The sequence below is a fragment of the Moschus berezovskii genome, chromosome 9, assembly GCF_049115385.1.
Source record: "Moschus berezovskii isolate FMDL1 chromosome 9, NW_MosBer_1.0, whole genome shotgun sequence".
Taxonomy (NCBI): domain Eukaryota; kingdom Metazoa; phylum Chordata; class Mammalia; order Artiodactyla; family Moschidae; genus Moschus; species Moschus berezovskii.
The window spans coordinates 58,773,545-58,788,530 of NC_142468.1; the positions used below are offsets into that span (position 1 = coordinate 58,773,545).

General features: G+C 38.5%; 1 protein-coding gene across 1 annotated transcript in view; it reads left to right on the forward strand.

Annotated features, from left to right (window-relative positions):
- TRIP4 (thyroid hormone receptor interactor 4) overlaps positions 1-14,986 on the forward strand; it is a 54,356-nt gene that overhangs the window by 17,245 nt on the left and 22,125 nt on the right. The window contains exons 8-11 of the mRNA XM_055437454.2: positions 3,168-3,294; positions 7,791-7,978; positions 11,600-11,724; positions 12,754-12,845. Of these exons, the coding sequence (XP_055293429.1) occupies positions 3,168-3,294; positions 7,791-7,978; positions 11,600-11,724; positions 12,754-12,845 (532 nt within the window). The remainder of the gene's footprint in view (positions 1-3,167; positions 3,295-7,790; positions 7,979-11,599; positions 11,725-12,753; positions 12,846-14,986) is intronic.

The window sequence follows — 14,986 nt, forward strand, 5'->3', positions numbered from 1 at the left end:
TTTGAAAATGAGCAGTGAGGGTAACTTGTCCTATTAGATAACTACTGTGGTTTTATAAAAAGTTGTTTTTAAAGCAATGAGGTATAGTTTGGGCACAGGAATAGATAAATGAAATGTAATAGAATCCAGAAAAGACACCTGTGTGTCTGCATTGTGTGTGTATGGGTGTATGTTTATAGTTGCATAAAACTTTTCTGAACAGTAAAAAAAGGATTAAATAAATGAAGGGCTACCAGCTTTGAAAAAAATCTGCATTAGATCTCTACCTCCAAAAAAAAATCTCTACTTCAAAGTGTGCTGTGATAATAAGTTTGACTAAAGAGTTAAATGCAAGAGAATTCCCTAGTGGTCTAGTGGTTAGGACTCTAAGCTTTCACTGCTGGGAGTCCCAGTTTGATTCCTGGTCAGGGAACTAAGATCACATAAGCCCTATAGTGTCGCCTCCCCACACACCAAAAAAAAGGCTTAATACAAAAGAAAAAGGATCAGAAGGGAATAAAATAGTAGAAATTTATAATATAGTTAATGTCTTGGTATAATAAAGCTCTTTCTAAGCAAGATACAAAACCCAAAAGTAAAAAAGACTAAGATATTTTAAATAATGTAAATAAGTACAAGACTGAGAAAGCATTTTAAACAGTTTTAACAGTTCAAAAAAGCAATACTCATACTATAAAAAGACCTGCAAATTAGAAAGACACATCCGATGGAAAAATGGGCAAAGGCTAAGAACAGATAGTTTACAGGTGAGGAAAATAACCAATAAACATTTGAAAAGATGCTCATTTTCTTATTAGGGAAATGCAAGCTTTGAAACATAATGTATCATTAAGTTGTCTGAAATATAAAATTTATAATATTGCATAATCTGTGACTAATAATATGAATATATTTTCTTACTGTGGAGGGGAATAGTAAAATGTTCAAATCTCGTCACCAAGCATGAACCCTAATGGAAACTATGGGTTTTGGTGATAATGATGTGTCAGTGTAGGTTGATCAGTTGTGACAAATGAGGTGAGGGAAGTTGATAATGGGAGAGGCTGTGGGGGGGTGCAGGGGATCAGGAGGTAAATGGGAAATCTCTGAATCTTCTGTTTAGCTTTGCTTTGATCCTAAAGCTGCTCTAAAAAGTAAAGTTTATTAAATAAAACTTGCATCATGGTCAGTTTCGGGTTATCAATATGAAGTCACTGAATATAGAGTTGAGAAAAGATGAATGTTAGCTCTAGCATAGCACTGAAAAGAAAACATGTGGATATCTCATTCCACATGTTTTGGAAATGGCATACATATCTCTGTCTCTCCTCTCTCTCTCTCACACACACACACACAGAAAATTGGATACTGGCGAACACACTAATGCTTTCTACTCGACCCAGTCCTCGACCTTTCTCTTTGATTTGTGGCAGATCCATCACAGATTTTTCCTAAACAGAGGTTATTCTCTCCTTAAGGCAAATTCTGCCACTAACTTCAGTAAATTTGTTTTCAACTATTGCATGTATGATACACAGATATAAATAAAAATTATTTCTGGGTGATGGGTATAGGAATTTTTCATTTTATATTAATTTGTATTTTCTTGTTTTCCATAATATGCATGATTTTTATAACAAAAATCATTTTTATGTTCAATAAAAAGCAGCGCAGACTTTTAGAAGTAAAATTGGACGCTATCTCAAAATTCAAATTGTGCATAGCTTTTGACTTTTTGACGCTAGATACCAAGATGCTAGTTTCTTTGTCTGTTTCTTAACAACAACAAAAAAATAGTTGCCATTCTGATACATAAAAAATGGTTATCATATTTTTATTCACTTTTTCCCCGCTTTGGTTGTATGATAGTAAGTGTGAGCATTCTAAAATGTATTTAGTAGCTATTTGTATTTTTTCTTCAGTAGATTCTGGAGTTCTAGACGTCAACCAGTGTACTGTGTCTTAAATCTGTTTCCCGCCTTTATATTTCACTCTCCCTGTCCTATTTTAGACTCACTTCTTACCTCAAATTCTTGTAATTTTTGTTTTGTTTTGTCCTTGCTTCATGTCTTTGTTTCTGCTTTTCCCTTGCTTTGGAAATCCTTCCTCCCAACTTTGCCTTTCAAATATCTGCCTCCCCTTTGAACCTTCTTGGTACAACACATGAGATGACAAGTAGTAACTACCAAATGGATTGTATCTGTCTCAGTAATAATTACATCCTCTCATGTTTTGTTTATCATTATTTTAGCTGTCTTAAACCTGCCACTTAGAGTCAAAGCTTCCTGAAGGCAGGAAAACCCTGATCTCCTCCCCTTTTAAGGTGCCTTGTGTGTAAGAAGTTCCTAACAAATACCTCTTTAATTGTATTCAAGGTCAGGTTCAGCCTTCCCTTCTAGAACCTTTTCATTATGTTGTTTAGAATTTATGTTTAGAATTACCATCTTCCACGAACGTTTGTCAAGCAGGGGCATGGTAGTACAGTGGCAAGTAATGAAGAGCTGTAGAGCAGAGTAAGATATGGTTCCTGCAGGACGTGTGATCACTTACTAACCAGTAGGACTAGTTCCATACTCTTTAATTGAAATCATCACATTCTTTTATAGGTTGAGAGCCAAATATTCATAGCAAACACCATAGACACAGGATAACATGGGGTATATTTGGTGACTCTTTAAATAGTAAGTGCTGCAGGACTTCAGAGAAAGGAATAAGTACTTTTGTGCTGGGTGGGTGGAGGGACTCCTTAGAAATTCTGGGCCACGAAGCAAGGATAGAATTCAGATCAGCATGGAGGAATGGGAAGGGACTGTTGAGCAGGCAGAAGAATAATTGAAGGTGTTGAGAAATAGTCTGCCCTAGAATACTCTTCTGTGGGTCAGAGTGTTTCCAGGCAAGTTTTCTAATCTTGTCATTTTTAATAACGTTAAAAAGATGAGTGATTATAATGTGCGCTACCTGTTTTCTTAGTGTTCTGAAACTTTTACTAACTCCTCTTCCTTAGGGTTCTTGGAGTGAAGAGAAGAGAAGGGAAGGGGAAGTTAATAGGGGAAGCAGGGAACGTCATCTGTGGAGCCCTCTTTGAATTTCAAATTGTTACTAATGAAGTGTCTTATGTGTGTGCCAACTAAGCATATTCTGAGCGTAGGACATTGCCAATTACTGCATCCTTTGGTTTGTTATCACAGACTAGATGAGGCAATACATGCCATTGCCAATGGAACCTTGAACCAACCACTGACCAAACTGGATAGATCTTCTGAAGAGCCTTTGGGACTTCTGGTGAATCCCAACCTGTACCAGCCCCCTCCCCAGGTTAGTGGATCTTTGCTCTAACTGATGGTGAGAAAAGTTTGGGCCCAGATATTTCGTCTTTCAAGTGTGCCTGTTTCATAGGCTATAGACACCAATCTGCTCTCTTAATACTCCTACCCACCTTATTCTCTGACCCAGTTTGTCCAATTTTTTTTTGCAGCACTTGTAACAAGTTACCATTTGAGTATTACCCAAGAGAAGGTTTTGTTAAGTATGCTAGAGGTTTAAGGGCTTCTCAGGTGGCACTAGTGATAAAGAATCTGCCTGTGGTCTCAATGTAGACGACCATAAGAGAGACGTGGGTTGGAAAGATTCCCTCGAAGAGGGCATGGCAATCCACTCCAGTATTCTTGCCTGGAAAATCCCATGGACAGAGAAGCCTGATGGGCTACAGACCACGGGGTTGCAAAGAGTTGGACACGACTAAAGCAACTTAGCATACGCACACATAGAGATTTAAACAATACTCCCATGGTCCTTTTGTTAATGCTCTTTGTTTGTCTTTTATAGAATGTGGGTAGTCCCCTAGTGTTGTATTGTAAATTAATACATTAATTCACTTACTCATTGTTGTCATACATTTTGACATTAAGTACGTTGAGCATCTAATGTGTATAATCCCAGAAGTAAGTGATCAACTAGACACTGCTTCTGTCCTCAAAGAACTCATGGACTAGTAGTGGAAAAGATTACATATTCAGTTCTAATATTGATAAAGATATAAATAAGTACAGTGGAAACCCAGAGGAGGGAAAGACAGTTGAGAGGAATAAAAGAGGCTTTTATAGGGAAACTGGCATTTATTAAAAGTAAGTATCAAAGTAAATGGTGTTTGGGGATGGTGGGGGAAAAAACAGTCCAGTCAGAATTAACCGTAGGAGCAAGGCATGGGAAACACACACAGACAGACACACACACAGACACACACACAGACACACACACACAGACACACACACACACACAGACACACACACACACACAGACAGACACACACACACACACACACAGACACACACACACACACAGACACACACACACACACACAGACACACACACACACAGACACACACACACACAGACACACACACACACACACACACACACCCCTGAACAGTGTAGGAAGGACACACACACACACACACACACACACACACACTCACACACCCCTGAACAGTGTAGGAAGGACTGGGAGTGGTGGCCCTCTGCACAGTCAAAAATTTGTGTTTCAGTTATACCGTAAAGTAGGTCCACATCCACAGTAGGTTCCACATCTACAACCAATCATGTAGTTCTACAGTATTCATTTATTTATTTAGTATTTATTATTGGAAAAAAAAAACCACGTATAAATGGACCCACATAGTTCAAACCTGTATCATTCAAGCATCAACTCTATAGGGAACAGTGAATTTGGACTACAAATGTAGTACCCATAAAAGGAATTTTCATAGAAATAGAGTGGGGTTAAGTAGGTAGAGTCAGATCACTAAAGAGTTAAATGTTCAGCTAGAAAGTTTTCACATTTTTATTTCATAAATGTGAATCATAGAATGTTCTTAAACAGAGAGATGCAATCTGAGCAGTGCTTTAGACAGTTTAGCTGGAGATCCTCATGCAGCACTGTACATATGCCAGGTTCTTTGCTGAATGCCCGCATGCATGCTCAGTTGTGTCCGACTTTTTGCAACCCCATGGGCTGCAGCATGCCAGGCTCCTCTGTCCTTGGGATTTTCCAGGCAAAAAATACTGGAGCAGGTTGCCATTTCCTACTCCAGGGGATCTTCTCGACCTAGGGATCGAACCCAAGTCTCTTGCTACTGCTGCCTTGGCAGGTGGATTCTTTACCACTGTGCCACATGGGAAGCCCTCTGCTAAGTGCTGGGAAATTAAAAGATAAAAGCTCTTGAGGTTTTTAAGGACTTCAAGTTTAATGGGAAGATGTGTTTTAATACAAAGAATTTCAGTTCCTTAACATAATTGCTATAATAGACACATGTCATTAGGAGAGAGATCATAAACTCACAGGAGTCACAAAAGAAATGGTGTTTGAGAAGAGACTTAAGGAATGAATAAGCAGACAGATTTGGGGAGGGACTTCTAGGTAGATGGTATAACACATACAAAGGCTCTTAGCAGCTTGAGAGCACTGTAGGTTGGGAGAACCACGAGTAACTAAGTATTCTTAGAGATTAAACTGTTAATACACTATTAAGTGTATTAGTTTCCCAGGGCAGCTGTAATAAAAGACCACAGCTGGTTGGCTTAAGACAACAGAATTTTATTCTCTCACAATTCTCAGCACTGAAATCAAAGTGTTGGCAGGGCCCCACTTCCTCCAAATGTTCTATGGGAGAATGCTTCGTTGTTTCTTTGAGGTTCTGGTGACCCTGGGCATCCCTTAGTTTATAGCTGCATCACTCTACTCTCTGCCTCTGCCTTTATGTGGACTTCTTCCCTGTATGTCTTTGTCTCTAGGTATTCTATCCTTTTTTTCCTCTCTCCTTTTGTAAGGGTATCAGTCACTGGATTTGGGGTTCACCCTAATCCAGTATGACTCTATCTTAGCTTGATTACATCTGTTTGCAAATAAAGTCAATTTCACAAGTTCTGGGAGGACATAAATTTGAGAGGGATGCTACTCATTCCAGTATAGTAGGTAACATCATATCATGAAAGCCCTTGTATCTCAAGAGTTTGGTTTTATTCTAAAGTAGGGAAGACAGTGGGTTTCCCTGGTGGCTCAGATGATAAAGAATCCTCCTGCAATGCGGGAGACCTGGGTTCAATCCCTGGGTCAGGAAGATCCCCTGGAGGAGGGCAAGGCAACCCACTCCAGTATTCTTGCCTGGAGAATCCCCATGGACCAAGGAGCCTGGTTGGCTACAATCCATGGGGTTGCAAAGAGTTGAACATGACTGGGTGACTAAGCACACACACAGACAGGGAAGAGTCTTTGAAGAATTTTAGCAGAAGACTGGCATGACTTGCATACCTGTGTAGAGAGCGGAATGGGGGGGAAAGTAAGACAGAAGCAGGGAAATTGCTAGGACAATGATTGAGCTAGCATAGAGTGAAGACGATGAGGGCCCAGGTTAGTGTTCCTCGGGCAGTAGAGAGTTATTTAGAGGTTAAAAATGGAGATGAGATGGGTTAGCAGACTCTAAAATAGTATTATTAAAGACAATAAGATTAATTTAGAACAGTAGCTGTGGGGTAGAAAAGCAGGTAATATGAATTAGAACTGTAATAGAGATAGAACCAGAGAATTTGGGCCTCAGGATTGTTCAAATACCAACATTTTTATGAAATCACTTTTTTCCCCTGTAATGAATCAGTTGTGCTTCTGTGTTCCCACTTATGGACTTAAATCCTTGTGTAGTAATTACTCATATCTGCCTTATGTTTTGGACAGTTATTTAAGTGTCTGTCTTCTACTAGGATTGTAAGTTCCTTGAAAGCAAGAACCTTGTCTTTTTTTGTATTTTATGTCTTCCTACTTTATATGCTTTTCACATATACTGCATTAAGTACTCAATAAGGGGTTTTTTTTAGTTATGACACAATTAATTACAGTCATTTTATTGCAGAAAGATTCTTAGAGATTCATTTAGTCCAACTCCATCATTTTACAGTTGAGAAAACTGAAATCTTAGGGGTTAAATGATTGCTTAGAGCCTCTACCCTCCTAACATTTTTGTTTTCCCTATAAATTATTAAATAAAAGATTAATAAATTAACACAACTAACTGAGAACCTCATCATCCAGACAGAGCCTCTTTTTTTGTAAATAAATTTCAGAGCACTCAGTCTTCTTGCTCAGGAAGAAATGTTAACCTTTGTCATTCTCTGACTGAACTACTGCCAAGACTCTTTAGCCTCCTATAATTATTCGTAGCCTGTAATTTGGTATTCTTTTTACATGATGGGAGCCTTGTTTCAGTGTGCTCCATCCTTTCTTTTAGGGGACAAGTTGTTCATTGCAGGATAAGAGTAAGAGTATTAATAACTTCATATATCCAACAGTGAGAACCTCTGCCCACTGAAACCATCTGTTTGGCTTTATCATGGTAACAGTATGTGACCCAGTTCCTTAAGCATGTGAAGAACATGTGAACCAAAATGTTGAACCTTCATTTGGCTGATAGAACTGTATTTGAAAATTGCCCAGAATCTAGTATGGATCATTAATAATTTCAAACCAGTTATTTGGTCTGATAGTTGTGCTCTTGCTGAAATTAAGAAGCTATATTTGGAGAATTCAGCATTATCTAACTATCCTTTAAGATGGGACCATGTTATCATACCTGGGACTTCTGCTGAATTTATACCTTCTCCACTTTTTTTGACTTTGTTTCAGACAAAGGTTGGGGTACATTTTTCTAAGAGAATGTTCGCCGCATGATTCATTATTATTAGAATTCATCTCATTTTGTATGCCTACTCCAGATATTTCTCTTGTCAGACAAAATTATGTGTTTGATTTCTTTCTTGCATAGTGGATAGACCAGACGGGTGCAGCCTCACAGAAGAAGGCTTTCCATCCAGCAGGATCAGGACTAGAGTTCAGCTCATGTCGGCATCAGTTTCGAATCCAGGACCAAGAATTTCAGGAAGGCTTTGATGGCGGCTGGTGCCTTTCTATGCATCAGCCTTGGGCTTCTCTGCTTGTCCGAGGGATTAAAAGGTAAGGACAGAAGTGAATTTTGACAGTGAAAGAGTTTACGTAAATTTGATTTAGCTTTATGGATTGGGATTCTTCTTCCCAGCCTAGCAATGATTTATAATACTCTTCGGCACATAGAACTTTAAGCAGTGTATTCATGCATGTTATGGACTTTTTTTTTTAACTGAATAGTTTAAAAGAAACTGAGTTTAGAAAGATGACAGATCCTAGTCATAACAAAGAATAGAATGTAAGTTTTTTCTTCTTTGGAAGGAAGTTTATTGAGAAAACTTCTCTTGCCTTTGCCTTTGTAATATAGCACTCAGCAGCCTTAATGGTTTGATCCTATTGGAAATTCAGAGTTCTTATGCCTATTTTTTTTTTCACTAGCCTAATTATGACTTTGTTTTTCTATCTATACGTCTGTCTTTTAATATGAATAACCATATTAAGAAGCTGTTTTACCACAAATTCCTTTTCTACAAAAAGTGGGGAGGAGTAGTAAGGATAAGTAGAGGTATTGTAAAGTCATTGTACATATGAGTAATGGTGATAGCTTACTCTTCCATGGTTTCATATATTTCCTTTGCATTCAACTGTTCCCTTTGCTTTTGTAAATGTAAACAGAAAATTGATAAATACAGAAAATGAGCTAGAAAAAGAAAGATCATCTATAATTCCACTGCCTAAAAATAGCTGTTGTTATAATTTTGGAGTGTTTGTTTATATCCTTTATCCTTCGCAAATTGTTATATAGTGAGGTCATAATATGTATATATATGTTCATGGTTTTCTTCATTCACTTACTATTATATGTTCATTCTCCCTTGTTTCCCTAGTTTTATTGAGATATAATGGACATAAAACATCGTCAGGGCGTACAGCATAATTACATATATATGTATATTTTGCAAAATGATCACCATGATATGTTTGTCTTAAATCCATCACCTTGCATAGTTACAAATTTTTTTGTTTCTTGCGATGAGACGTTTCAAGACCTACTCTCTTAGCAGCTTTCAAATATGCAATACAGTATTATTAACTATAGTCACTGTGCTGTACATCACATCCCCAGGGTTTATCTTATAATTAAAAGTTTGTACCTTCTGACTGCCTTCACTCAGTCTACCACTGTATTTATGAGTTTGCTTTTTTCAGAGTCTACACGTAAAGTAAGATCGTAAAATATTTATCTTTCTCTGTCTGACTTACTTAGCATAATTCTTCAAGGTTGGTTCATATGGTTGCAAGTGCAAGACTTTGTTTTCTTTTATGGCTGAATAATCTTCATCCATCCATTGATGGACATTTACATTGTCTCCATGTCTTGGCTGTTGTAAATAATACTGCAGTGAGTGTGAGGATACAAATACCTCTTTTTTCCTTCTTGTTTTATCTGTTAGAATTTTATATCCCTGGCAGTGTCCTAACTCATCACAATAATAATGCCTTATATTTAAATACAATTTTATACTTTTCAAAACAGTAGCTGTATTGAAGTATCTCAGTCCAGTATTATTACAGTCTTAAACACTTAAGCAGGCAAAGTATTGGATTGACCAAAATATATGTTCGGATTTTTCCATAACATGTTATGAAAAACCTGAATGAGGACTCCCCTGGTGGTCTAGTGGTTAAGAGTCCACCTTGCAGTGCAAGGGACGGGGGTTCCATCGCTGGTCAAGATCCCACATGCTGTGAGGCAGCTAAGCCTGTGCACTGCAGCTCGAGAGCCCATGAGCCACGACTGAAGAAGCCTGGGCACTCTAGAGCCTGTGCTGCATAACAAGAGAAGTCTGCACACCGCAACTCGAGATAAGCCCACATGCCGCCATGTAGAGCCTACACACTGCAGCAAAGATCCAGTGCAGCCAAAAATTAAAAAAAAAAAACAAACCCAAACAGACATTTTGACTAACCCAATAGCTTGCTCTGAATTGAAAAGCCTAGTTAGTGGCAGATACAGAACTAGAGTTCTGGTTTTCAAAGTGCTGTTTCCACTCTTACTTTGTAAGCTTCAGTCATTTCTTTGCTTTCTTGAAAGAAAATTATTATCAGAATTTAGGAGCAATCATTTCAACTTTAGTGTTTTCCATGGTTAGCTGTGATTTACCTCCTCATGAAGGTGCGTTACCATTTTTCTCCCTTCTTGAAAGTCCGGCTTTCCTGCTTTGCCTCCTAAATGTTCCATAATCCACGTACGTAGTGGCATTACAAGTGCATGTGAATCTGCTTCTGCTCCAGGGCACCTGGGCGCTCAGATGTCTGTTCTTCTCATTCCGTTCTCTGCAGTTGAGGTGTCTTCCTTTCCCAGAGTAGAATACGAAACAGCTTGCTTTCTGCTGAGGGAATCAGAATGTTTATATTGCTCTCATCCTATTTTGGATCTGTGTTATCCACATTTTCTCACTGAAAAGAACAGGATGAACAGCATCCAACCCACAGTCACTAATCCCACAGAAACAAAGTGGGTGGTTCTGCCACATTTGTGAGACTGTTTTCCCAGTATCCCTTGGGATCATTTGGAGTAGAGGGAAGAAATGTATTGATACATTCTCCACTTATTGGGTATCCACCACGAGCCTGGTGCTCTTCCAGTTCATCTATGTTAGAAAACTGAGGATAAGAGAATTTCTCTGTTTCCCATTATAAGGCAAATATATTATCAGGCTACTTTATTTTGTCTTTTAGAAACTAAAGGAGACACATCTTTCTGTAATCCTTAGAAAGTAGATAGCTGTAACATTCTCCTGATTGCATTTTATTATTCTACTTTAAGATTCTTTCAAATTAGTTAACAGGTTGTTTATCTACAAAGAATATAACCCTTTTTAAAATACTTAGAAAATATAAATGAATATGGTTGCAATTTAAAGATGATAGCATTTTTATCTAGTTAAACTCTTAAATAGTAACTATGAAAGTACTATTCTTGAGGAATTATGTGTGAGTGAGAATTTTTCTGTCAGGTTGGAGAACAATGAACAAATCTTTTATGACTCAGAGGCAAGGATTTTAATTTTTGTGATACAACTCAGATGCTTTGAAAACAGAAAATTTGGATCATGGAGGTCCAAAGGCTGGTGGAAAGCTTCATTTCTAAGTTACAGAGATAGGTAAAAAATAGGAACTGAGATTAATTGTGTTTGTTCTAATGAAAGGGAAAACTAGGGAACAGGGTTCATAATCAAGGGAAAGGTATTATAGGAGAAATTTATTTTTTTTCTACCAGAAATACCCCTCTTGGTGAGATATCATCTGTAGATCTCTTGGCTCACCTGGATAATTTTCTGTATGTTAATGAGATCCTCCTGGAGAATGAACTAGCAACCCACTCCAGTATTCTTGTCTGGAGAAACCATGGACAGAGGACCCTGGTGGGCTGCAGTCCATAGGGTTGTAGAGTCGGACATGCCTGAGTGACTTAGCTCGAACGTGTGAGATCCTCTGTGGGAGGAGGACTCTACAGTTACTAGCTAGATCATGGCAATAGTTATTTTGTGTGTGTGTGTGAATTGTTTTTTTAGGCAGAAATGTCCACGTACCAGTCCTCCACATACTAGGAACCAAAGCATCACTACGTTTTTTTAGTAGACACTAGCATTTAGATTCTTCCCACTAAATTTGTATTTGTTTAAGGGTGGAGGGCAGAAGTTGGTACACCCCTCACAGAGGAAGACTTTGGATAGCAGCCACAGCAAAAAGACCCTCTCCTCAAGAAGTCTCAGAACTCCAGACTACTTATCTCCTCCTCCGTGGGAAAGGTAACAGCCACATACACTTCTAATTTCAGTCTTACTTTGTTGAGAGAAGTCATTGACGTTCATCCTCTTTCACTTCCTTCTTCCTGTGGCTTTTTTTGGGTTTTTTTGGCTGAAAGGGACTTTAAACTTTGTGTGTGTGTGTGGCAAATCATGGACAGCTATTCCAAGCATTTAGTCCGCAAACAAGACAAAGAACAATCTCAGTTCCCAGCGCCAGGAATCAACCACCTAGTCTTAATTTTCTACATTTTTTGTTATTATGAGAGTAAAATAACTACTAGAAATTCTGGGATCTTTAGATTGGGAAGAAAAACCACAAATAAGACCTTTTTTCATTGGGAGTGACTCAAATAGACATCTGCAATCGGATTTGGACAGATCAAAGTTAGTTGACTTCAGCAGTGAGTTTTGAGAATCACTGCAAGCACTCTCAATTTATATCCTAAAAAACAATTCTGACCATTAGGTGTCTTGGTTTCCTTTCCCTGATTCAATGCATATAGTAGTTTTGAAGGTAAAATGAGAGAATAATTACAGAACCACCTTTAAAAGTTAAGAAATCAAGCTTTAAGAATCAGAAGTGCATGTTTCCTTAAAAAGAACTTTTTGTTTTGACTGGTATGACTGGGTTCTTTAAAATTTGTATTCTGACATTATTATGTTTTTTACTACTTTTTTATAGTTTCTCTCTTGAAACCTCAAATTTCCAGAACCCAGCACTACCAAACTCTAGTCCGATCCAGTTGAGTTTAGTGGAATTGATGTGTTTGGAGTGAAGTTGTGGGGTCCCTGAACTTCAGTGGTTTGAGGCTTATTTTCCTAGAGCTTAGGATGTGGATAGTGGACTAAGCCAGTTAACCAACATTTTTGTTAAAATTCAAACAATTGTGCTAGGTAACAAGCTTCATGGTTTTCCTTATGTCTACAAACAGATGAGAAAATGATTTATTCAGAATTGAAAACAGATTTGTGAATTCCAGGGTCACAAAGAAGGAAATTTATATAATCCTTCTGTTATTCTTAATTTAGATGTGGAATTTCCCAATGACTATCCATCAGGCTGTCTGCTGGGTTGTGTGGACCTAATTGACTGCTTGTCCCAGAAGCAGTTTAAGGATCAGGTGAGTAAAGAATATGTCTTTTGGACAGATGCTTGATTTGCCAGGATAGCTGTCCTGTAGATTCTTCAGCTCAGAGTATCCTGTATATGGTAAGGAGCTAGAAACTGAATTTAGACATGTGAGGAGAATCTCCTAAGGAGGAAATACTGGAGAGAGAAAAGACCACAGCAGAAGGAAACAAACAAAAACATAGTGATGATGCTTTGCTTCGTAGTATGTGGAGGACTGGTATATGTACATTTCTGCCTAAAAAGCTACTGCCGCGATCTAACTAGTAAGTGTAGAGTCCTTTTCCTTAACAAAACTTTCCTGTTCTTGGGGAAGAAACTGTTCATTATTCCTTGAATTATTTCAGTTAGATGGTGGGAATGGTAGATTTTGTTATATACTCTGAAACATTTGGTCCAGACTAGAGAATTCATGAAAGACATGTATGTTTGAACTCTGATTGCCTGGACCATGCCATCTTTGGGTATGTGTTTGTGTTTGTATATGCATCTTGTATGTATTTTTATTTGTTTTGATTGCTAAAGATTTAAAGGTGGCTCAGTGGTAAAGAATCCACCTGCTAATGCATGAAATGCGTGTTCGGTCCTTGGGTTGGCAAGATCCCCTGGAGACGGAAATGGCAACCCATTCCAGTATTTTACCTGAGAAATCCTCCAACAGGAGCCTGGGGTTGCCGAGTCAGACACGATTGAGCACAAAGCAGAGAGTACAGTTTTGAACAGCAGAGGGAGCTGAAGGACTTTAGCTTAATTGGAAAACTTTAGAAATTTAAGCCTTATGTTAAGACTCAGACTAGCAGGAATCCAAAATAGGAAAGTCCCATCCTTAAAGCCTGAAGAGTCTTCCCTAACAGTATGGTTTTCCTGTTTTTTAAAACAGTTACTTTATGCAGTAGGGGTTCCACCACTGTACTTAAGAATATGTTCTTCACCTTAATTTTCTCAGTTAATTCTTTGTTTTTCAGAAACTCTTAATTCCCTTTCATTATTAATTAAGTGTCTGCTTAGAAAAAAGAAGAAAAACCAAGGACTTTCCTGGTGGTTCAGTGGCTGAGACTCCAGATTCCCAATGTGGAAAGTGCGGGTTTGATCCCTGTTGCCTAGAAAATCCCATGGACAGAGGAGCCTGGTGGGGCTACAGTCCATGGGGTTGCTACTAGTCGGACAAGACTGAGCAACTTCACTTTCACTTTTCACTTTCACACATTGGAGAAGGAAATGGCAACCCACTCCAGTGTTCTTGCCTGGAGAATCCCAGGGATGGCAGAGCCTGGTGGGCTGCCGTCTATGGGGTCGCACAGAGTCGGACACGACTGTAGCGACTTAGCAGCAGCAGCAGCAGGGAACTATACCCCACATGACACAGCTAAGACCCAGGGCAGCCAAATAAATTAAAAAAACAAAAAACTGTTCTCATCCATCTCATTTTTTCTATTCGTTCCTCACAGGCTTTAGCCAATAGGTATTATCCCTCTAGTTTTCTGTGTTTCAGCTTCTTGTGAATTGCCTCCTCAGCCCTTTTCTGATTACTTTGTGTTTGTGAGTACAGTGCTTTCAATCGGTATGAATTTTGACTCTGGCCCTTTTGTTTTGCCCTTAGTACCTGAGCTAGACCTAGGCAAAACTGCAGATACACGAAGGCCGTTTGTTTTCCACACCCTTGTGCCTGTTCTATCTTTCTATGGACGTTTTGCCCATTTTTTTCAGTGTCTTCTTTCCTCTTCTCTTCTCCCTTTTTCCTTTTTTTCATTCTAAAAATAATAATTGTAAAAATTCCTTCTGTTGATGTAGACTTTACAGTTTTAGAGATCCATGAAGAGCTTAATATCACTTGATATATCATATTTCCTTCGTAGGATTGCTGCATTCTCAAAGAGAACACAGGAGCATCTGGCCCTGTGTGTGGTGGGTTTTGGCCAGGGGCATTCCTTTATTATCTCATTTGTTGATCAGGCAGACCACCACTTGATTCAAGGTCAAATCAGTTTCTAGGCAGTTAACCAATCTTCTTTCTGCCACAAATTTGTGTTGAGAAGGGTAGGAGGCTGTAATCGTAGTCTGTAGAGTACCACAAGGTTTATGGAAATAGAAACTCAGTTAACAGAATAAATCTTTTTGGTTTCTCAAGAATTT